At 38.8% G+C, this 24,634-nt stretch overlaps 2 protein-coding genes across 2 annotated transcripts in view; one reads left to right on the top strand and one right to left on the bottom strand.

Moving 5' to 3' along the window:
* On the bottom strand, window positions 1-8,805 carry LOC143280557 (squalene monooxygenase-like). Its single transcript, XM_076585251.1, has 8 exons — window positions 8,363-8,805; window positions 7,001-7,223; window positions 6,368-6,545; window positions 5,858-5,954; window positions 4,924-5,209; window positions 2,393-2,728; window positions 1,791-1,878; window positions 1-368 (listed from the first exon to the last, which is right to left on the bottom strand). The coding sequence occupies exons 1-8, from the start codon at window positions 8,492-8,494 to the stop codon at window positions 176-178; spliced, it is 1,533 nt and encodes a 510-aa protein (XP_076441366.1). The 5' UTR covers window positions 8,495-8,805; the 3' UTR covers window positions 1-175.
* Window positions 8,806-9,038: 233 nt separating this feature from the next.
* The window catches only part of LOC143279965 (uridine-cytidine kinase-like 1), a 61,848-nt gene continuing 46,252 nt past the window's right edge, over window positions 9,039-24,634 (top strand). Inside the window, exon 1 of the mRNA XM_076584353.1 lies at window positions 9,039-9,111. Within this exon, the coding sequence (XP_076440468.1) occupies window positions 9,062-9,111 (50 nt within the window). The 5' untranslated portion in view covers window positions 9,039-9,061. The remainder of the gene's footprint in view (window positions 9,112-24,634) is intronic.

Raw genomic sequence — 24,634 nt, 5'->3', positions numbered from 1 at the left:
TCTCACTTTCCCAAATGCATAAGGCAGCTCACAAAAGCTGAGCTGTGAATCATAAAGTCCACACCGTGCCACAGAAAGAGAGTAGTGTGTAACTAAAGAGCATACAATTGAAACACAAATAAAACTGTGCCCTCTTCAACCAATCATGGCCAAGCTCACAAAAATCATCAACCAATCACAGCAGCAGAGACTTGACCTCGGTCCAGATGAGGGGCACAATGACTTGAAGGGCGGAGGCGAAGATCATGAAGGAACGATAGACAGCTCGGTGCACGCCCCACACCCTTTCACTCCTCACCACAGAGAAGATGGCGTACAGCGCCACAGCGAAGAAGTGACCAATCAGAATGTGAGGCTTCGGGGACAGGCTGTAAAAGTCAGAACTACAGTCATCAGCATTATCAGGCTGCACAGAGGAACAAAACCAATCACGCTGCGACATGAAAAGCAATGTACTCTCTAACAGACTGATAAAATTATTTGATTACACATACTATAATGTGACCCACTAGTGCTGACTCCAGCTGGGGTCTTATTGTGTCCTATGCAAAATACTACTCTGCCCAAGCAAATAAATAAAAAGAAGCAACGACTAGTGACCTTCCTTACTATATTACCTCCCTTCTGCATGCCTCTGCAGTGCCCTCTTTTCTCGCAGCCATCTTCTACTCCTGCAAGCTGTGCATCCAAGCTGCTTTTTTTTTTCAACTGTTTTTCCTATCAGCTATATCAGACTGTACAGAGGAATAAAATCAATCATGCTGCAACACCACAGATCAGATTGAGACTTTCTGTTTCATTCAGAAATTGCTGCATCACCTCCATTGTTATTCATAAAACAGAAAAAGTGCCACTTTCCAAATCTTTCTTTAGTCTGATTTCAGCCTATAGTCTGAAGAATCTCATGCCTGATATTCACAAAAAGCAACACACTCTGTAACAGATCGATAGAATTTTCAATCCCTCTGACACATGGTCTGACTTGGCACTGGACTGACTGGTTGGAAAGGAAAGATAAACCTCTCTCTCTCATCACCATCCAGTCCCAGGTGAAGTGATGGTCTAGTGATAATGCACCCGACTTGGAAGCGACTGTCCATGGATTTGATTCCAAGGCATGAGCTGAGAATTTTACTCACCCAGCCACCAGACCTTGTATGGTGATCTTGGTGATAATCATTTGGATGAGACAATGAACTGAGGAACTGTGTGCTGCCTGTATTTAGCAGCCCAAATTTCACACAGAGAAATTTAATGTACTGTGACAAAACGTAATACAATACAATCCATTATAACATCTAAATGAAATGGAAGAGAAACTGAAAGTATTCCAATTCATTCACAAGGTGTTTCATGATATGAATGTGATTGTGCTACTTGTCTATTGTGAAACAAAAATTAGAGAATCAAAGCACACATAAAATCATTACAATAATCATACTGTTGGGCTTATAAAACCACAAGTCACCAAACATCTATGTTGATCTACTGATACATTTATTTTACAACACCTTCTGAATTTGACTGATTAAATTGGATACTTAAATAGCAACTGTCCTCAATCAGAGACCTAGCTCTAGGTGCTTTACGGGGTCATTTGCACAACATGCAAACTACCTGACTAGAGCTAAGTGCCTACAGTAACAATTTCTTTTATGTGGTCCTATCATATCTCTGGATTCCTGTTTCAGCAGTGAGTTTTCTCTGTTACATTTGATTGCTTATTTCTGTCATTATACAATAGTTTGATAAAACATTTTCTAAAAGTATATAAATATATATGTACTTACACAGACAGAAGGCCAATTGGGCCCGACACACACTGGCCTCCGAGTTTGAAGTAATCAAAACAGGCTCTCTTCAGACTTTGCAGGTGCTCTGGAATAATAAAACATCCTTAGTTTCAATACCAGTTTCAAGGAGGCGTAAAAGAGTGTGGACTGATCCACTGATGCCAAACCACACCTACGTTGAATAATAAAATGAAAAAGAAGCAGATGCCTAATCGATGCATTAACTCAACACACTGGTCAGGCCTTGAGAGTCTACCATTGGTATGTATGAAACAGCCTAAAATTAGTTGTAGGTTTTACTTCCCCACATGTAGCAGGTAGTACTAGGTTACATGTTTACCAGCAGCAAAGGAGAACCTCTGACATTTGCAGAGGCCCAGACTTCGACACATAACTGACTAAAGCTGGAGGAATCTGGTGAACAGTTCTGTGCAACACCCCAATGATTCTTCACAAAGTTCAGGGAGAAGAAGAAGAAGAAGCAAAAGAAGAAGGAGTTGAGTCTGATTAGATATGTGGTACGCACGACTGGCAGTGACGGATTGAACATGACAAATAGACAAATGAAAAAAAGAAACAAACAAAAAGCAACTGTTTACCATTGTTTGCTGCAAATAGTTCGTAGAGCGCCTGGGCCAAAACATTCACCACGAAGGAGTGGTTGTTCTTCCGACGCAGGTGGAACACACGCAGGGCGCCCAACACCTCTTCGTAGTGCCTCAGGTCAGCAATGGGTCGGAGTAGCTCCCTCCAGATGGCCACGTCATTAAGAGCCACGCTCATCCCCCCTCCAGTCAATGGGTGTCTCATGTTGAAGGCATCGCCCAGCACCAGCACACCGGGCCGTTCCATTGGACTAGGGGGGAGGAAGCTGTTGGGCATGCTGCGCACACGCCCCTTCTCTATGCTGTCTTGGAAGGGGTTCTTTATGTGGTCTGCAACAACAACACTCAGTTTACATATTATATTGTCATGAATGGGGTTCTATATGTGGTCTGCAACAATGATGGTCAGTTTACATCTTATGTTGTCATGAATGGGCTTTTTTATGTAGTCTGCAACAACGATGGTCAGTTTACATCTTACGTTGTCATGAATGGGCTTTTTTATGTGGTCTGCAACATCTATAGTCAGTTTACATCTTATGGTGTTGTGAATGGGGTTCTTTATGTGGTCTGCAACAACAATGGTCAGTTTACATCTTATGGTGTCGTGAATGGGGTTCTTTATGTGGTCTGCAGCAATGATGGTCAGTTTACATCTTATGCTGTTGTGAATGGGGTTCTTTATGTGGTCTGCAACATCTAAAGTCACTTTACATGTTATGGTGTCGTGAATGGGGTTCTTCATGTGGTCTGCTACAACAATGGTCAGTTTACATCTTATGGTGTTGTGAATGGGGTTCTTTATGTGGTCTGCAACAACAATGGTCAGTTTACATCTTATGGTGTCGTGAATGGGGTTCTTTATGTGGTCTGCAACAACACTGGTCAGTTTACATCTTATGGTGTTGTCAATGGGGTTCTTTATGTGGTCTGCAACAACAATGGTCAGTTTACATCTTATGGTGTCGTGAATGGGGTTCTTTATGTGGACTGCAACAACACTGGTCAGTTTACATCTTATGGTGTCGTGAATGGGGTTCTTTATGTGGTCTGCAACAACAATGGTCAGTTTACATCTTATGGTGTCGTTAATGGGGTTCTTTATGTGGTCTGCAACAACAACACTCAGTTTACATATTATATTGTCATGAATGGGGTTCTATATGTGGTCTGCAACAATGATGGTCAGTTTACATCTTATGTTGTCATGAATGGGCTTTTTTATGTAGTTTGCAACAACGATGGTCAGTTTACATCTTACGTTGTCATGAATGGGCTTTTTTATGTGGTCTGCAACATCTATAGTCAGTTTACATCTTATGGTGTCGTTAATGGGGTTCTTTATGTGGTCTGCAACAACAATGGTCAGTTTACATCTTATGGTGTCGTGAATGGGGTTCTTTATGTGGTCTGCAACAACAATGGTCAGTTTACATCTTATGGTGTCGTGAATGGGGTTCTTTATGTGGTCTGCAACATCTATAGTCAGTTTACATCTTATGGTGTCGTTAATGGGGTTCTTTATGTGGTCTGCAACAACAATGGTCAGTTTACATCTTATGGTGTCATGAATGGGGTTCTTTATGTAGTCTGCAACATCTATAGTCAGTTTACATCTTATGGTGTCGTTAATGGGGTTGTTTATGTGGTCTGCAGCAATGATGGTCAGTTTACATCTTATGGTGTTGTAAATGGGGTTCTTTATGTGGTCTGCAACAACAATGGTCAGTTTACATCTTATGGTGTCGTGAATGGGGTTCTTTATGTGGTCTGCAGCAATGATGGTCAGTTTACATCTTATGCTGGGGTGAATAGGATTCTTTATGTGATATTACAGTTTACAACTTAATCAAACATACTGATTAGGTCATGTTCATGGTAATGAGGGACATTATGTGATCTGCTGCAAGGATACTAAAATACATGTGTTATGATGGATTGAATTTTTTCCTTCTTTTTGATGTGACCTGCAACAAAAATGTTTAAGTTTATTTACATCTTGCACTTCAAAATAGGTGGGGTTTAAATATTGGATCTCTTACAAAGATGTTTTTCTTTTTATGCTGTCCTGGAAAGGATTCTTTATATGATCTGTAATACAGATGGTTTAGTTTTAATTACATTATGAGAGTCCATTTTTCTTACCAAATTATACCATGCAGTGGTATATTCTTTTCCTCTTTAGAATTTTTTTTTTTACTGTTTTTTTACCAAAGATAAATCATGCAATGAAGTTAACAGTGTTCGGCAATGCTTTAGTTGTCATCTACATTTTGTTTTATTCCTGTATCTATCACATAAATTTCATGATGTTTTATTAATTGACACAATTTTGCTCGTGACATGAAAAAATACTTCAATTCCAAAGTAATGATTGATTTTTATGTCGGAAACAAAAATGACTCAGAAGTAATGGGGAACCCTTCAACCACCAAGGATGTGGAAGAAATAGCTTAAATTGTTTTGTCTTTTTTATCTAAAAGTTGAAAAAAGGTGACATATTAAAGAATATCTCACTGGCATACCTGGAAGCTGAGGGAGCACATGTTCCAGCAGATGACCCTTCAGATCACGAGGCATCTGACCACGGATGTCCACCAGCACTCGCGTGTCACTGGATGATATCTGGTAGATCAGCACTGGGCTAGCTGATGATAGGACCAGTTCTGCGTGGTTGGCTTTCACCTGTGGGCAGTTGTGCATGAGCGCCCCCACAAAATGGGAGGTCACTCTGACTGGTTCCTTGACCAACTCCTTGCGGAATTTAGAGAAGCATCCATCCACTACGATGGTCAGCGGTGCAAAAACGTCCTGAAATAATAAAGGTATAATCTCATGAAAGTCAGGAAACAAAACCAAAAACCTATACTGCATGCTCTTACAACAGTTAAGAAACCAAAAGAAAAATATATATGATATATTCATGGAATGAAAAAAAAACCCCTGTTTGGTATGCTCTTATGACAGTCACCAAATGACATAAACATCTTGTAGGCTCTTACTACACTAACAAAACAACAATTAAATCTATATGGTATGCTCTTACAACAGTTACAAAAAAAAGAGAGAGAGAAAAAGTATGCTCTTACTATAGTCTCGAAACAATGATTGACATCAATGTGGTACCATGCTCTTACAACAGTCACAAAACAACAACAAAAATCAATATAGTATGCTCTTACAACAGTCATGAAAGAAAAAAAATAGTATGCTCTTACAACTGTCTTTAAAGGGCAACAAAAATCTATGTGGTAAGCTCTTACAAAAGTCACAAATAAACAACAGAAATCTATAGGGTATGCCTTCCTATGCCAAACCATAGACACAGCATGACAGTGAATATAACTTCACTGTCCTTTTGGCCATAAAAGACTATGGGACATTTAACTTTTTAACTGTCAAGAGAGAACACAGGAGTGAAGAAGACAGACAGGCCAGAGACAATAAAATCTAAATTACCTGCTTCTTTTCATTGTCCTTCTGTCTGTACTGCACTCCTACGACAACACCATTGTCTTCAATCAGCTGTGTTGCTGTTCCCTCTATGTAGTGAATGCTGCAAGCAACAGAACAGAAAAAAAACATGTTGCAGTTACATGTTATGTATATATCATATTATATGTAAGATAGTCTGTCAGACTATGACCATCAGAACAGCTGAGGAGGCAAATGCTGTACCAAGTATATCATATAGAACTTGATTATAGTGGAGAGTCTTGCCCGAACCTATGCGCATAAGAATTCTTCTATCTACAGCCAATGAAGAGTCTTAATTGAGTCTTGAATATAGTAACAGAAATCTACTTTCACTAGATACAAGATATTATGTTCAAATCAATACTGCTCTACAGCTCCTTAAGTGAACAACAAAAAAGGTCTGGACTTTACTTTTTTCTCTTGTCTGTCTGGTTCTTTCTTTTTTTTCTTGCCTGTCTGGACCTTACTTTTTCTTGTTTGTCTGGAACTTACTTCTTTTCTTGCCTGGCTGCATGTCTCAGGGCCATGATGAACCTTCCATGATGGAATGCTCGTCCTACTTTCTGCTCCTTAGCTGTTTCTGGGTAAGGTATATGTACTTGTGTGCTGGACTCCAAGTTGTGGATGACGTATCCCTTGACCATGTGAGCATCAAACCCTTCCACACAATCTGGTTGAGTAATACAGAAATACTGAAAACATACAATAATGTAAGCACATGTACAATGCAGGAACAGCTTAACACATGCACACACACACAGACACACTCAGACACACACACACACAAGTACACATGCACACATACATATGTACATACATAAACACACACCTCCACACACAAAATGTCAACTTTTTTTGAACAAGTGGCTTGTATCCAGCCATCATAAAGTAGAACAGCCAGTGATGAAAACTTCAAAACACGTAATAAAATGATACAATTCATCAACATGCACTTTTTGACACTCAGTTTGAAAAATTACAAACTGATTCCATCAAAGACACCAGAATTTTGAAACTACTCTTCATTCAGCCTTCCTCATTCAAAGCCACACGCAGCAGTTATAAACTTCAGTTCAATACAATACGAAAATTAAGATGTACAATATAATGTGACACAACACTAACCTTTCATTCCTAGTCTCTCCAAAACATCCAGTCCTCCAGGCTGCAGCAGTTCTCCCACAATTCTGTCTGGCTCTTTCAGGTCTCGCTCAATCACCGTCACTCGCCGCCCATCACGAGCCAGCACCGTAGCTAAAGCTGAGCCAGCAACACCAGAGCCAATGATGACAATCTCTGGATCGCTGTCCTTGAACTCTTTGCTTGGGGCTTTGAGCTTGTGTAAGATCTGTGAAAAATATCATACTGAATTATATAATGAACAGTAAATTATATTTTTGAATTTCAGTACACATTTGTAGTATTTCTAAAGCTGCTGTGACAGTTGAACTTTTCCATTCTGAGGACAGTTTAACCCCGGCCTTGACTACTTATCCTTGGTGAAATGAGATAAGTGTACGTGGTTTTTCTAAAGCTACTATAACAACGGAACATCCATTCTGAGGACAGCTACTTTTCCTTGGTGAAATGAGATAAGTGTACGTGGTGTTTCTAAAGCTACTATAACAATGGAACATCCATTCTGAGGACAGTTTAACCCTTTCACTGCTGAACCTTGTTGAAGTGAGACCAGTGTGGAGCAGTGTGGCACGAGTTTGAAAAGATAGCCACTAACTTTTTCTGTACTTATCAATCCCAAAAAGTCCAGATAAAGAAAGATGACTGACATATACTGACTGTGACCTGTATTGCTTCAGTTCCAGTTTATCTCAGTGAGGTGACCACCCTTCACTTACAAGCAAACTCATCAGCAGCAGACAAGGGTTAATGGATTCAGTTACAGTGGAAATTAGGATTGATTAGTTGGTTGACTGATTGAATGAATGGTTGCTTAATTGGTTGATAACTGCATTGGTTCATTACTGCACTCTGATATAATCATTCTACAAAAATCGAACCAGTTGATGGGTAAGGCGTACAAATTTCCATTTTTAATTTGTATGCATTATACTGTGTGTTTTTTTAATCACCATTCTAATTTTCTGGTTTTGTAAATATATATTTCTTAAAGGTTTCTGTGCATCAGTCGTTTCAGTGTTATGCAATTTGCGTCAGAATTAAACATATAACGTCAGTTGCCATATACCCCTTTCATAATCGAGCATGAATTTAGGACTGAAATAACTCTCTCACAAGGAAAACCTTTTTTAAAAAATTAGTAATATTTTCTGTAACGCAAAAGTTAAACGTTTATTTTATTTATTTATTTATTTTTCACGATTATCCATTCAAGACAATTCAAGATTGTTTTCAAGCATCACATGCATCAAAAGCAAGCCTGTTGCAATAAGAACAAAAACGTCTTTTGTTTGATTATTGAATAAAAAGTCTTTCATCACACGTACTTAGAATCAAGAAAAAAATTACCTTTCTTTTTCTATAGTAGCTGATCATGTAGAAGGTGCCTATAATGCATGCGCCAAGTGCTGCAAAAGTTGACAGTTGCCATGGCACTCCAGTCAAGATCTTTTCACCAAACCTAATGATTTTACTGTGCATTTTCTTTGGAGACACAAAACACTGCACAGAAAGATGAAGAATCTGAAACGATAGAAAGGGGTAGCAGGTTACACAATCCTCACAATCGAATGATTTTGTCTGCTGTAGTTTCGCTTTCCACTCCCTTTGGTGGGGTGACACAGTCTTTGAATCAATTCAAACAAATAAAAAGCAGTTTAGCTTCAGAGCAATATGGGTAGATCACAATGTGATTTCTCCCTTTTATTAAGTGTTCGATCACGCTTGCCCGCTGGACACCGATTCGTTTTTAAAGGGCCACCTTTCATAATCTCGTGCAAATCTTCAGCCTATCACCTCATGGTTCGTCTGCTGATTGCTGTAAACCAATCAAATTGGTACAAACAGTGAGTCCGGCGATCTTTAAGTTCTAAAAAATATTTCAAAATATATTATTATCTGTTTTTCAGATATCAAAATTTAAACGGCTTTATATAAAAATATTCAAATTGAACAATTTTGACAAAGAAAGATCTGAAAAATCTATTTTTGCACTGTTCACTGCAGAGTCGTCTGCTCACAAAAATAAAGGCTCACATCACTGGGAAAATGACGGACAGCGTTTTCAAGTTTAGCACCAACAGTTCGGCCTCTGACAGGTATGACTTATTATTTTTTTTAAATTAGTACACGGAAACTATCTTTATTGTGTGTTTAATCAGTCCAGTGTGTATGTTGTGAAATCCGATTTAGGCTGTGTTTTTTTCTCTCCATCTGTGCTCCACATGGCATATTCATATTGCATCGCACGTGAAATGATTCATGCTGCCGCTGTGTGTGAATGCCACACTGTCTCAGTGATATTTGGCAGATAGGTATTTATTTGTTGTTTTAACTTCGAACTTATATCAGCCACACTTTACCGTGCAACGTTTAAGCTGTTCTCTCACATTGTCGCTGTTGTTTGAACAGTTCTTTGTTCGGCGCTGCCCCAGCCGCGCAGTTGCAAGTGCCTTGCGGCATTAGTAAGTGGGTCATCTAAAGAGGATACTCGTAAAAATTACAATTTATCACAATTAGTTTTTCAAAACGTTATCGAATGAATGGAAAACAATGAAGAAAACTACATGTAACTAAGTTACCAGTCCAGTCCAGTTTTCAAACGGGTATCTGAGAACCAGAGAAAAAATTAAATACAAATTTGTTGAAAGAAATCTAAACAGTTTTTAACAAGGGTGAGATGCAGTATTATGTATCAAACGAATTGCAAGTTTGTATCACAAAGTCCCATTTTATCTGAATTGATCAGTTCTAGAAAGAAATCTGGGGACTGTTACAGACCTGCCTGTTAGGAAAATACCTTTTTTTTCAAACTTTTTTTTTTTAAATTCATTTTTGCATTTACATTTTTTTACATAAATAACAGAATACATTTACACAACAAGAATATATGCATCATGAATATATCAACTGTGTATTCAACATTTTATGTATTAATGTTGTAGATGAATAGATAGGTAAATAAATGAATAAAGATAAATAAATTAGGGAAGAAGAGAGGATCAGAGAGAAATCTCACAGAGAGAGAGAGAGGGGGGGGGGGGGGGGGGGGGAGAAAAAAAGAGATTCTTCACTTTTACTCTACAGTGCTCCATATGAAATGCTATTTTTGTATGTGGACCGGAAACATATATATATACACACATACATACATATATACATACACATACATACACACACATACACACACATACACACACACACACACACACATACACACACACACACACACACACACACAGATATATATATATATATATATATATACACACACACACACACATATACATACATATACATATAGTATACACATACATATACACACATATACATCTGTCTCTATATTCGTACATTAAAAAATATATTTTGGTGTTATCATGAAAACAAAAGGAAATAAGCAATTTAGTATGCAAGCAGGTGTATTACTGTTGTCACATAATTCAATGTGTTTTACGTAAGTATCAGAATTCAAGTCTTGTATTGCTTAATAATTAAACCTTCTGGATAGTTTCGTTTCAAGATGTTAAAGCATGTAAAATGGTCCATGTGTGCTGCACCACATCTGCAGTATAAAAATTTAGAAATTTTTTTTAAAAAGAAAAAGAAAAAATACGAAAGGAGCAGATGCCTGATCCTTGCATTAACCCACTGCATTGGTCAGGCATTCTAGAAAGCCATTTAAAATGTATAGAATTTTCAACATCCAGATCTACATGCACATATATGCTTGATAATAATAATAATAATAATACATAGTTTTTCTACGTTGCGATAACCAGCACCAATGCTGCTCAAAGCGCCTTATCATAGTTGACTATAAACATGCCTTAAAAAATACATATCAACCGCTATCTGACAATGGAAAACATCCAGTGTGTTCATATGAATGCAAAAGCACACTAAAGATTATAAAAGCTATGAAATGAATAAGGCTTAGATTAAAACAAAATGCATTTTATAGAACACACACACACACACACACACACACACAAACACACATGCTCACACAGAGATATATAAATGTCCCTCCCTTACAGACCCACACACACTGACATTAAATATCAACTGCATTAAAAACAAAATTGCATAAGAATTAAAATATTTCTTATTTTCTAACATAGAATTCTGTTTGGACACACTAACATGCCTACACACTTACACACGCGTACCAAAGCATTGTAACCTAACAAACATGCACACACACACACACACACACACACACACACACACACACACACACACACACACACACACATGCCCATTAAAAATAGCGAGATAGAAAAAAATGACATCACATCAGTAGTATAAGGGATGGGGGTTCTATATGTAACGGATTTAAGCGCCCATAAGGCGCAACAACGCCTTAAACCATAAAAACGAAAAACCCGCGCGATCGTGTTTTTTCGGCTTAAAAAGGTGTATGGAGAGCCAAATCACTAGATAAAAAAATGATGGTTAAATATGTGTATGGAGAGCCAAATGGTCATGGGGGTTCTGGTTCATAAGAGAGGAGGTATCAAGTGGGTCAACCGTTCACATATGAACGTTTGACCTAGTTAGCTTTTTGGATGGTTTACCATCTTGAATATCAAATAGATTTTTCTTTCCGTTGAACAACTGAGTTTTGTGTTTCGATTTTATGTCTGTTTTCATTGCATTGAATTTTTCAACTTCAGCCAGAATGAGACTAAATTCTTCATCGCTTATTTTATCATCTTCTAATGCTTTTGAAATAAGATCATTTATAGTGAAAAATGATGATGGAAGGAACAAAAAAAAAAAAAAGAAAAAAAAAAGAGAGAGAGACAAAAAGATATTAAAAAAGACCAAAAAAAAAAAAAAAAAAAAAAAAAAAAGATCATTTATAGTGTTCAGTTTTGACTCGGCCAACACGCGAATCTCGTTGTGCTTCATAGCTTGTGACATTAATTTTTTATGAATAAATTTACAAGTTAAACCAACCACACCAAGGAGACCAGCTCCCACTTCTATTCCAATAGCAGCGGCGACACTCAACAGTAATCCAACACCCGATGCCCCAAGGGCGAGACTAAGAGTCGTCAGCATTGTATCCGCGGCTGTAGCGATATTTACACCGCGTTTATATTTTTTATAAAATAAAGTTCTTTCATCACGCTCTTTTTCGAGGTTTTTTATATTCGATATCTCTCGTAGGCGAAACTCCATTATTCTATAGTAATCATTTTTTGTTTTTAAATTATGGTAACAGGATGAGGAGAGTAGCGCAGTCTTTTAAGCTGAAGAGGTCCGATGTGAATAAAGTTGAGAGATATTTTATCTAACGATGGACGTTTGATGACACCTTCGAGCGAGAATTCTATAGAGGGATCGGGTTGATCAGATGGGCCAACCACTGGAATTTTGATGGTAATTCTCAAGAGTTTATTTTTAAGATTTCCAGGCCATTTTATCTGCAACCCTTTTAAAACTTCTACAAAATCATCTGGCACCCCACTAAGGAGTATATCTAAAACGATAGTTGACCCCTGAATAGGCGGCTCAAAATCAAACTCTTTAATTAACTGCAGTGTACCAGTCTTTTTACCTTTCATACCAATAACATATCCAAAGTCATCGCTGTTAACGACGATTAGATCTTTACGCGTATGATAGGAAGCCAACAGTTTACCACTATTTTGTATTTTTTGTAGAGCGTGATTTCTTCCAGTACTAACATAGGGTTGTTTTATTTCAGAATCTAAATCCCAGTTATCCACCAGATAAGGTACCCACGTATCATCGTCGGAAAGAACAAGATGATGTGGTTTGTTCACAACAACACCGTCAACGTTCACGTCTGCAAGTTCGCTGAATTTGTTGACACCACCATTACTCGTTTTTTCTTTTCTTTTGTACGTTCCTTCAGAAAGTTGGAAGGCGTACAACTGATTTTCTATTCCCGACACATCAAATCCGTCTGTATCTCCGAGATCAACCAAACCGAGCGTAGTGCAGGGTTTGATATTATGTGTTCCTGGCCCTCCAGGATCAACCATTTCTAATATTTATTGTATATTCTAAATATTCAAATTGATGCAACATAGTCTTCTAAAGGAAATATTTTGAGGAAGACGGGGGTGGATCCAAAAACTCACTGCTTTCTGTTTTGTGGCAATACCTTCAAGCGAGAATTCTATATGACTACCCTGTTGTATAATATCATAGGGCATAGCATCTTGTTTTTCAATGGTGATTCTCAGGGGTTGATTTGCAAGATTTTTGGGCCATTTAATGTAAAACCATTGAAAAACTTCTACAAAATCATCAGGCTCTTCACCGAAAATTACATCATAAATAATACGGAAACGGAAGCCCCACAAACTATTTAGCTCATAAAAATGTATTCCAAATACAGATTCAAGCTTCGAGTGTTTCTTAAGCACATAACACCTCTTCTGGTATTTTACTAAATTTACATCAAACGCTCTTAAATCAGCGAACATCCAGCCACTGTTTTTTATTCTATAATTATTATTTTCTTCTTTGGTAATGTAAGGTGATTCAATTTTAAAATCTATTATCCACTTGTCGAGGGGTTTTAGCTGCCATGTACCGTTTAAACGAACAAGTTGATAGGGCTCATCATTGACAACATCATCCTCACTCACGATATCACCCATTTTTACTTCTTTTCTTTTGTATGTTCCTTCAGAAAGCTGGAATGCGTACAACTGATTTTCTTTTCCCGGCACATCAAATCCCTCTGTATCTCCGAGATCAACTAAACTGAGCGTAGTGCAGGGTTCAACCATATCTTATATGTAATGTAATATTTAAATAATCAATAGAAACAGGATTATGATTTTCATCTACTATAGAAAGTGTTAAACGTGGTAAATCTCCGTGAGAAAGTCTTTTGTATTGGGGTGATGTCAACGTGGTTGTTCGACCACCCCCGCATCTTTCATTTTCTACTGGGATTGATTGTAACAACGTAGAAGGCAATCCGTTATAGAAATTATCGGTGGTACTAATTTGAGAGAGGTGAATGTAAAGTGCTTTATGTATCGCGAGCCGCGGATGCCTGTTTCCTATGACCATTATTCCCGGCGCGATGAGTTTTTTGGGGAACCCCAGAGTATGTGCAAGACGCTCAGAAAGTTCAATCGATTTGGTGCTCTTTATTCTCAGATAGCCACTCGGAGCGTGCAAGTCTAACTCTGCACCGTGGGGGGTGAACACTTCTTTATTCAATTCACACACATTATAATAACCATCTGGGATTATTATCTTACGATCGGTAGTAGTAAAGAAATTGTTTCCGAGCTCATCACTGATATTTTTCCAGTTGGGATAATAAGTTATTTCACGCAGCGCGATTTCTAGTCTTCCACTTTGATTAGATATGCACCGCGGTAATTCGTCTTTTTGAATATCGGTTGTTATTATATACATAGCTATGAATAAGAAAATTTACAGCTTCAACAAGGACGCGTCCTATACAACCGGGTATAAAGAAAAAAGAATAAGTTGTACGCAAATGATCTACGTGAACAGCGAATATTCTTTTACCGCCAAGTTTCCCGATGTTTTTCAGTCTTATGCGAACCCCACTATGACTGGGGATATTCGCGCGATGAATGCAGCCTGGCTTGCGTGGAGAAACAACCCGATAGTGTGGTGGCAGAATCAAATCAATTTTGTGGCATGGTGCACGACCGCCGGGTGTGGAGTAACGGAAGAACATTTTCAAGCTTCTGATCCGTTTATTCGAGCCGTGTATAGGTTTCATTTTTACTATCAGATTCGGAGGTTATTGGACGAGTTAAAAATCCCGCTACCCACCGACCAAGCATTTAACATGTATAATAATCCGTTTGATAAAGCAGTTTATCAGCGTTTGTGTGCCGAATTTGGGCAGAGGGATTGGAGACAGAAAATAGAAAAGCATGGTTTTGGTTTGGGAGAATTTATTCAGGCTGAGACCCCCGGTGGGGCTGCACGACAGGCAATGAGAAACAGAGGAGAGGGACCTGTGTTCTTTAGCCCCCACGATACAATCAGACATACGGTGGACATCACCCGGGCTTGGACAACATTTATTCCTGATAAGGGGTTGGGTTTTACACATGCGGGGATAGTTCGTCTCAACGATAGCATTCGCACTTATGTGTGGGCTCTAATAGGGTCACAAGCGCAAACGCGCACGAGTATAACAACAAAAGGAACTGGATTTGATGCGCAAAAACAATTTTTAGCCAATGTTGAAGATGCGATTAATGCCCCCGAAAACCTACAAACGGCGATAAAAAAATACCAGGACGTTCTCCAGTACGCGAGATCCGAAGTAAACTTTGCATTTGGTGTTGGCCTTTATATGGCCCCATCTGATATGGCATTGAGGGTTGGTACACACATTAATTATAATAATAAAATTGTCATTGCGACAGAAGAACAGAATATTGGTGTTAATGATGGATTAAACGAACTACCACACATTGTACCACCTACTCAACATCCAAGTGTTCCACCACCCAATACCCAAAGTGTTCCACCTACCCAAAGTGTTCCACCAAATGTACATGCATACTATTTTGTTGCCCCATCAGGAAAAGCTCTTCAATGGTCTAGAGGTCACTGGGCTCTTGTGCCACCTTCTGATGCAGACTTGGCAATGCTTGATGCGAGTAATACGGTGCTCGATTATAAATCACACAAGCCTTTGACAACACCGAGGACAGGAGCGGGTGAAACGAGAGTTTTGTTAGGCATTCGCAGGTGGTACACTCTTACCTATAGAAATAAAAAATTAATACAAACATCTCGACCAGGATTTGCAATAGCTACCGGTGCTGGTAATAGACCCTTTCTGTATGGTGCAGGTTCTTCGGATAACAAATTTAAACTCAAACCAGCGAAAGTATCGTACGAAGAAGAGCCAACAACTCACAAAGACTATAAAGTCGCTCTTACTTTAGGATTGATAGGTCTAGGTGGTGTTTACTTTCTCTTCTTTAAATAATCAAACAGGAGGAGCCGGAGGCCAGCACCGAGCACGAGTGCCCACAGGTTGTTGGCTAACCACCCAACCGCTTTACCCAACGTGCTTAATAACCACGAAACAATAGCCCCAATGACTCCTGGGAGGGCATCAATCGCCTTTAAACCTAATTTTTTAAGTAATTCTCCCAAATCTTTAAGTCTTTTTCTTATCCAGTTGTCATCTTTTTTACCCGGCGCCCGTGGAGTGCCCCCTCCACCCGTGACGGCCAAAACGATAGTGCTGATAATCATACCAAAGGCAGTAAGAATGGAAACGATAGTAATGCCTTGTTCTCTAAAAAGCGTTCGAATACGTTCCGCTAGTGTTGTGTCCTCCTCAAGAATTCTGCGTATCGTTTCACGCATTCTGCTGATTTGAGATCGCAGCGCTTCTTTGTGTGTTGATATCGCTTCTAGTCGTGCAGCACGCTCGATGTTTAGATCGTCTAATTGTAAACGCAAGGGTTTGATTTCGCTTTCATGTTTATCAGCTAGTTTCGCAGACTGAATTCTTATTTTTAAAGTTGACATTTCTTCATCCAGGTGAGAGAGTTTTGAGAGGTTGTCAGAAAGATTACCGCGCTGTCTTTGCATGGCTTTGTCTAAACCTTCGAGTTCACGAATATAACCACCCAGTTCATCGGTGCCATCCAGGGGAGGATCATCTATAGTTTTAAGTACTTCATCAATTGTATTTGGCGAGAAATCATCCATCTCAATTTCTTCACCCAGTTTGGTTTCAACCTTTTGGAGAGCCGCGACCGTTTGGGGTTTTAAGTTTTTCCTCCAGTCTACAAAACCAAGTTCCTCGCGAATAATATTTGCTCCACCAGGTTTTCCCGCTAGTGTTGAAAGTGCTAGGGGTTGTTTCGTGCAGACATTAATGATATTAAAATCTGGATTATTTTTTAATCGTAGTGTACCTCTACTATCAAGTTCAAAATTGGCATAATTTCGCCCAACATCGGGCTCTTGTCCAAATGCATCATAGTAATCATCAACCGCGCTCTTTAATAATTCTGTTTGCAAGGAACCAGATTCTATTATTGACTCACCACCTTCTGCGAACCCTTCCGCCATATTAAACTTATAATATAAAGTTTCATTATATCTATATAAAACAAAAAATGAGTGGAAGAAAGCTTAATCCAATGAGAAGTTTGCGGGAGCCGCGGGGGATAAAGGGCGTGCGGCAGACTGTCGTGATTACTAACAATCCGTCAACTATCGATCAGAATCAACAACTTCTTGTACGCTTTCCTAATTTAGGTGTTGACGATGTGATCGTTCCGGGGAGTGTTCGACTAGCATTCAAAATTTCTTTGACTTCTACAACAGATGTGAACAGAACACTCGTTGATAATATTGGTAGAGCCATAGTACGTAAAACAACCATTCGCATTTCCGGTAATGAAATCATGAGCGTTGAAGATAGTGATGTATTTTATACTTATGGAGATCTTTGGCGAACTCGACAAGAACGAAGAAACGCCGTTTATCAAGGTATTGACTTAACTACACACCGTAATGTGACACGATTGCGTATTAACGCGGATAATAAAGATAACACTATCGTTAGAGATGCCGCCATTGCGGAGGCTTATGGTAATCGATTTTGTATTCCGCTTGATTTCGAATTGCTAGAATCACATGCACCATTTTATCAGAGTGCTCTCGGCGATCGCCTGGAGTATGAACTTACCTTTAACGCTTATAACAAGGTTATCCTCAGCACAGACCCGGATGTATCCTATACGATAGAAGGGATTAGTCTCGAGTTTGAGAAAGTCACACAACCCGAACTTGCGAGACAGATAGCCGGTTATTATTCGGGTAGGCTCGCTATTTTATATGATAGAATACTACGACATCGTAAAATTCCTCTGGACAAATCTGACACACTCTGGAATATTAATCTCAACGTGCCGGCAAAAAGTATGAAGGGGGTACTGCTGTTGTTTGATGAGTATTACAATCCTAAGATCAATAAGGTTGAAGTGACGATCGAAGGTGTGCCCAATCAACTGTTTAGTCAAGGTATGCGTTCCTATCAACAATGGGATGAAATCAGAAAGTTTTTCGGAACGCAAAAACGCGACCCCGAAGTAGACAAAGTGGTAAAAGATTTAGAACTAGCGGATGTCACAGTCCGCGAATATTTCACGAATAATTATGCTCTTTGGTTGGATATGTGCACCACAGATGATAATTCTCTTTACGGGAGTGGATGTCGTATCGAAAATGCGTCTGAAGGCATTACAATTCAGATTCAGAAAAAAGCTGAAACGGCAGAACCGCTAAATGCGTATGAGTAGTATAAGGGATGGGGGTTCTATATGTGCCCATTTAAGCGTCCATAAGGCCCAACAACGCCTTAAACCATAAAAAAAAAAACCCACGCAATCAGTTTTTTTCGGCTTAAAAAGGTGTATGGAGAGCCAAATCACTAGATAAAAAAAAAAATGATGGTTAAATATGTGTATGGAGGGAGCCAAATGGTGATGGGGGTTCTATATGTAACGATTTAAGCGTCCATAAGGCCCAACAACCATAAAAACGGCTTAAAAAGGTGTATGGAGAGCGAAACGATCCCCATGTGTGTGTGTGCCAGCAAGCTAGCGACCGGTCGGCGTGTGTGGGACGGGATCAATAGCTAAGAGTGTGGTCGCGCGCAGATCTTCCCGCCCGCGCGCACGGCTTGTGATCACCCTTTTAGAGAAACATTATATAGAAAAAATGCCTAGCAACCGCTCGGCGTGTGTGGGACGGGATCAATAGCTAAGAGTGTGGTCGCGCGCAGATCTTCCCGCCCGCGCGCACGGCTTGTGATCACCCTTTTAGAGAAATACATTATATTGTAATATAGAAAAAATGCCTTTTCCGCGTAACATTTGCGAGTACCCCAAAGTTAAAACAAGTGGAGTATGCGGTCGACCTTGCATGGGACTCTATTGCAAAGATCATATTAAATGCCATAGAAAAGGAATGCCACTTCCAGTACTTTGTTTAAAATGCAACCTTTATGTACGCACGAAGTATGCTATTTGTTGTACATGTAAGTATAAAAAAGAGATGCCTCCTCCCGTGGAGAAAAAGATTGATCCTATACCCGATTGTGGAGAACATTCAAGCGACTCTGAGGATGAGGATTATGCTTCTGATGATGATGATGAAATTGACCCTTTTGAAGCCTATTCTAGAGGGTATATTCCACCCTTTGGTGGAGTTATCATTGGATTCAGAGATTGATCAGCTTTGTGAAATCCTATTAGAGAAAAGATTATATATAGAACATATTGAGAGTAAAAATGACGCAACGATATTCTGAAAAGTATTACCGTGATCTTGCTTCTAAAAAAGAGATTCCTGATCATGAATCTATGAATAAAACTGAGTTGATTAAAGCACTGGGGTTTGATGCTTTGGAGGGGGAGACCAATGCTACGCTTAAAGATATTGCACGAAAGCTCAAAATTCGTGGTTTTAGTAGAATGAAAAAAGATGAACTTATTAAAAATATACGTAAACTACAACATAAAGCTGAATCCACGGAGGAGTTTGGTAGTATTATTAAAAATTATATACTTGCGGCTCTTCCAAATGAAATAGATCCGCTTTCGTTTATGATGAGTAAAGTGGACACTATTAACCAAAAAGCTATTCCACTGACCAAACAAAATATTGTTTTAACGGTGGAGTTTGGTCAAATTAAAAATGATGATACTACTGTAGCTGTATTTCGATCGGAATATCAAAGTATTATTGATGTTGTTGATGATCAAGATATTGAAAAACAAATAAAACATATTTTGTTAAAAATAGAAAATTTTACAAATGAAGGTTCAGGATGGTTCATTAAAAGAATCTTTAGTTTATGGGTGAATAGAGTTTCTATTACATCTCCAGGATCCTTTATTGAATCACCACAGTGGTTAAAAAATAAAAGAGCTGTGATTAATATTAAAAAATAAAGATGATCAATGTGTAAGACATTGTTTACGTGCACACAAGTTTCCAACAAAAACGAATTCTAATTTAACTTCTGCCTATCCTTATGATGATGGGTTAAATTTTGAAAATATTGACTTTCCTACACCTATAAAACAAATTACAAAGATTGAGACTCAAAATAATATTGCTATTAATGTATACTATTTAAAAAATAAAACGATTGAACGTGCAAGAATATCAAAACAACCCGCCAACATGGAGCGTATTAAACTACTTATTATAGAAAATGAAAATGGTGGACAACATTATACTTATATTAAGAAATTTAACAGACTACTTAGTAATACAAACAAACACAAAGCAGCAATGTACTTTTGTGAGTATTGCTTGACAGGTACAACATCATCAGAAGTTTTAGAACATATTAAGCGATGCGCGCAGATCAACCACAAGAACTATTCTCGAGTTGAGATGCCATCGGAGAAGACAAAAATGATCAAATTTACCAATTTTCAAAATCAAATGCAAGTTAGTGATGTGATATATGCTGATTTTGAGGCGATTTGTAAAGAAATAAAAGACGATTCCCATTCGAATAAGACCATCAAAGAAAGCGAACACATCATCTCGTCATACGGGTTTGTGCATGTTAGGTCTGATGGAAGGGCGTACAAACCGCAACTATTTCGTGGTGAGAATGCGGTCAGTCATTTTCTCGATAAACTTCGAATAATATATTATCATACTGTCAAGGAATTGAAAAAACCAGTTCCAATAAAGATGACCAAAAAAGATAACGAATCGTTTGAAAACGAACGAGTTTGTTGGATATGTAGAGGGGAACTACTCGCAAATGATAAAGTAAGAGATCATGACCATATCACAGGGAACTATATAGGTGCCGCGCATGCATCGTGTAATCTTAAATTGAGAATAAAACCCGACGAATTTGTGTTGTCGATATTATTTCACAACCTCAAAGGTTACGACTCTCACGCGATCATTTCGGAGCTCGCGAACAAAGGTGGTGGTAGAATTACGTGTATCGCGAATAATAAAGAGAAGTACATCACATTCAGTTGGGGAAGGTTGAAGTTTTTAGATAGTTTCGCATTCTTGAGTTCGAGTCTTGACCAGCTTGCGAAGAACCTTCCGGATGATAAGAAGTTTTTAACGCGCAAACATTTCACAGATGAGGAGGAGTTCAAGCTCGTTAGGAGAAAAGGAGTCTTTCCGTACGAATATATTACCGATTGGAGTAAATACGAAGATACAAAACTACCAAAGAAAAGTCATTTCTTTAGTAAACTTAACAACACGGATATATCAGAAAGTGACCACAAGCATGCCTTGAATGTGTGGAAGAAGTTTAAATGTAAGAATCTAGGTGATTATAACGATCTGTACTTAGTCACTGATGTGCTGTTACTTGCCGATGTGTTCCAGAATTTTAGAAATACGTGTTTGCGAACTCATAATCTCGATCCTGTTCATTATTACACGCTTCCCGGAATGTCTTGGGATGCTTTACTCAAGAGTACGGGAATAGAACTTGAACTGTTGACAGATATCGAACAATATAACATGATAGAGGCGGGAATACGCGGTGGAATCAGTATGACTGTAAGAAGATACGCGGAGGCTAATAACAAGTATATGAAAGATTACAGGCCTGAAAAAACGGATTCGTATATCATGTATCTCGACGCGAACAACTTGTATGGTTGGGCGATGTTACAAGCTTTACCCACGGGTGGATTTATCTGGGATAACGATGCCAATCTCGAAAAGATTCTAAATCACCCCGACGATGATGAGACGGGATATATTGTGGAGTGTGATATCGAGTACCCTAAGGAATTACACGACGAACATAACGATTATCCCCTAGCTCCTGAGAAAATAGAAATAAAACTCGAAAACCTCTCACCCTATCAACGACGCCTTCGTGAAAAACTCGAGATGCGCGGAAAGGAAACGAGAAAATTAGTTCCGAATCTATGGAATAAGGTTGGTTATGTCGTTCACTATAGAAATCTCAAGCTATACACGCAACTTGGCATGAAAGTAACTAAAATCACAAAAGTGTTAAAGTTTAATCAAAGTCCCTGGATGGCACCCTATATACTGATGAACACCAAACTGAGACAAGCCGCTACTAACGATGCCAATAAAGATCTGTATAAATTAATGAACAACTCAGTATTTGGTAAAACTATGGAAAATATCAGAATGAGAACGAATATCAAATTATTCAAGTTAGATGAAGAGGACAAGGCACGCAAACTAATAAACAAACCGGCTTATGTCGATCATATGATCATCAACGAGAAACTTCTAGCGATTCACTACAAAAAAAATAAGCTTGTGCTCAATAAACCTATCTATATCGGGATGGCCATTCTCGACCTATCAAAGTATCTCATGTATGATTTGTATTACAACCACTACAAGAAAAAATATGGAAGTAGATGTAGGTTATTATATACTGATACCGATTCATTCATTCTCCACGTAGAATGCGAGGATTTTATCACTGGTATGGATGATAATGTACATGACCGCAGTAATTTTCCAAAAGATCATCCATTGTACGATAAATCGATAGAGAAAGTGCCAGGATACATGAAAAGTGAGCTCGGATGTAAACCGATCTGACAATTCTGCGGCTTGCGCTCGAAGATGTATTCGGTTGTAGCGGATGATGGATCAGTTATCAAGAAAGTCAAGGGCATAAAAAAATGTGTGGTGAAGGATGAAATTGAACCCGATATGTATAAGGAGTGTATTGATCGATCTGTTCAATTTACTAATAGTATGAGAACGTTCAGATCGTATAAGCACAAGATGTACACGATCAAGCAAATGAAGACATCACTCTCACCGTATGATTCCAAACGCTATTGGCTAGATGATGGTATTACATCTTACGCCTACGGGCACTATGGTATTTCTGTATCGTGAGGAACAACCATAAGCTCTTCGTGTACAAACCCTCTGGATGGGCCATTTTGTAAATAATAAAGAATAGGATCGCCGGGCATCATACGCTTAATATTATAAACTTTAAGAGACCAAACGGGATCCGTTGCTCGTTTGCGAGCTCCACCCTCGAGCTCACCGGGCTCATACAAGTACCGAACTTGCGCATCATGCGGTAACTCTCCTTTATCATCTTTAGTCGGTGCAGAGGATTCGGCTTCTACCGATTTGGCCTTTATTGCGACCGACGGTTTCTTACCTATAAGTCTCGTCACCTCATTATTCAATGCAGCCACAACAGCCGGTAATCTAGTGACCCATTCTGTTGATCGATTCGGCGATTTCATTTCAGCCACATATTGATGACTAAACAATCGTTCTGCCAGCATACGATTAAATCTTTCTACAATAGCCTGGCTTCTGTGTGTCTTTCCACGCCTTACTTTTTAAAAAATTTTGTTCACAGCACCCACAAACTCTCGGCCAGGATCTACCTGAAGAAGTTTGGGCAACTTCAATGGGCTACGGTCGTAAATACGTAAAAAAGCGGCCGCCACTTCGACGCTGTCTTTCGTTGTTAGGGGTTCGGCTTCTTTATATCGACTCGCAACATCAACGACAGTCAGCGCATACTTATACGTCTTACGCCCGATTCTGTCATAGGGTAAAAATAAAAGGTCAGCCTGATGAACCTCATTTGGGACAGTAATATCAAATTTTGCTCTCGGAATATACTTTGGAGGGGGTAGATAAATTTGCCATATAGCTTGTTTTTGTAACCATTTTCTAGCCTCATCCTCAGACACCTTGGCTGCTTTCGCGAGTTTTTTAATCGCCGAATAACCCTTCCAATAACAGCTTGGGCTGTAATAGATCTTTTCCATTTTATTTAAGAAAGTAAATGTTTAATATTTTGAAATCGCAAAACCAAAAATGACTATGGTCATGGTCATGATAATAAATACGTATTCTCGATCTTTTTGTCCCTCTGAGGGTGTATAAAAATCTGAAAGTTGGGGTTTATGAGAAAGAGGGGGTAGTGACTCCCCCATCACTTTATAATATTCTTGCATAGCCATATCCACATCCTTAAACGTGTTCACAGCATGTTGTTGTTGTCTTAGTTTTTCATTTATATAATCTAAACGTTGAATCCTCTCTTTCTGCCATTCTGCGGTCGCTGCCTGAAGTTGTTCTTGCGCTTTGTTGTGTCGTTTCTGTTCTTCTAACGCGTCTGAAGACCCCAGTTTACTAAATAAAAAATTACTTCCGGTAAATGCTAAAGCGTTTACTATTGCCCCACCAACGAGTAACGCTACTGATGCCATACTATAATGATGATATTATTATTACTTCAAAATATCATGTGGGAGAATACCTTGTTTTTCCAACATATCCTTCGTAGCCATAGCGAGGGCTATATCCAAAGTGACCATCCCGATATCTTCGAGGTTGAAAGCCAGTCTAGGTGTCGGGGCTTTCGTAAATATTAATTTTGTCAATCTCGAGTAACCAGCGGCCAATGCGCTGACCACAACCGCGTGGTATACAGTGTTTGCAATTTCTTTACCGTTTATATTTGGTGTTGCCATTGTTTATAAATAGTGTTCAAATTAATGTTCAAAACATAATAAATGGGTTGGGTTTTGTTACCACAGGTGGTGGTTGTACTGGTTTTTTCGACCG

Source organism: Babylonia areolata, chromosome 3, assembly GCF_041734735.1.
Source record: "Babylonia areolata isolate BAREFJ2019XMU chromosome 3, ASM4173473v1, whole genome shotgun sequence".
Taxonomy (NCBI): domain Eukaryota; kingdom Metazoa; phylum Mollusca; class Gastropoda; order Neogastropoda; family Buccinidae; genus Babylonia; species Babylonia areolata.
The sequence above is the reverse complement of the archived record's forward strand: the minus strand, read 5'-3'. Positions and strand labels throughout refer to the sequence as shown.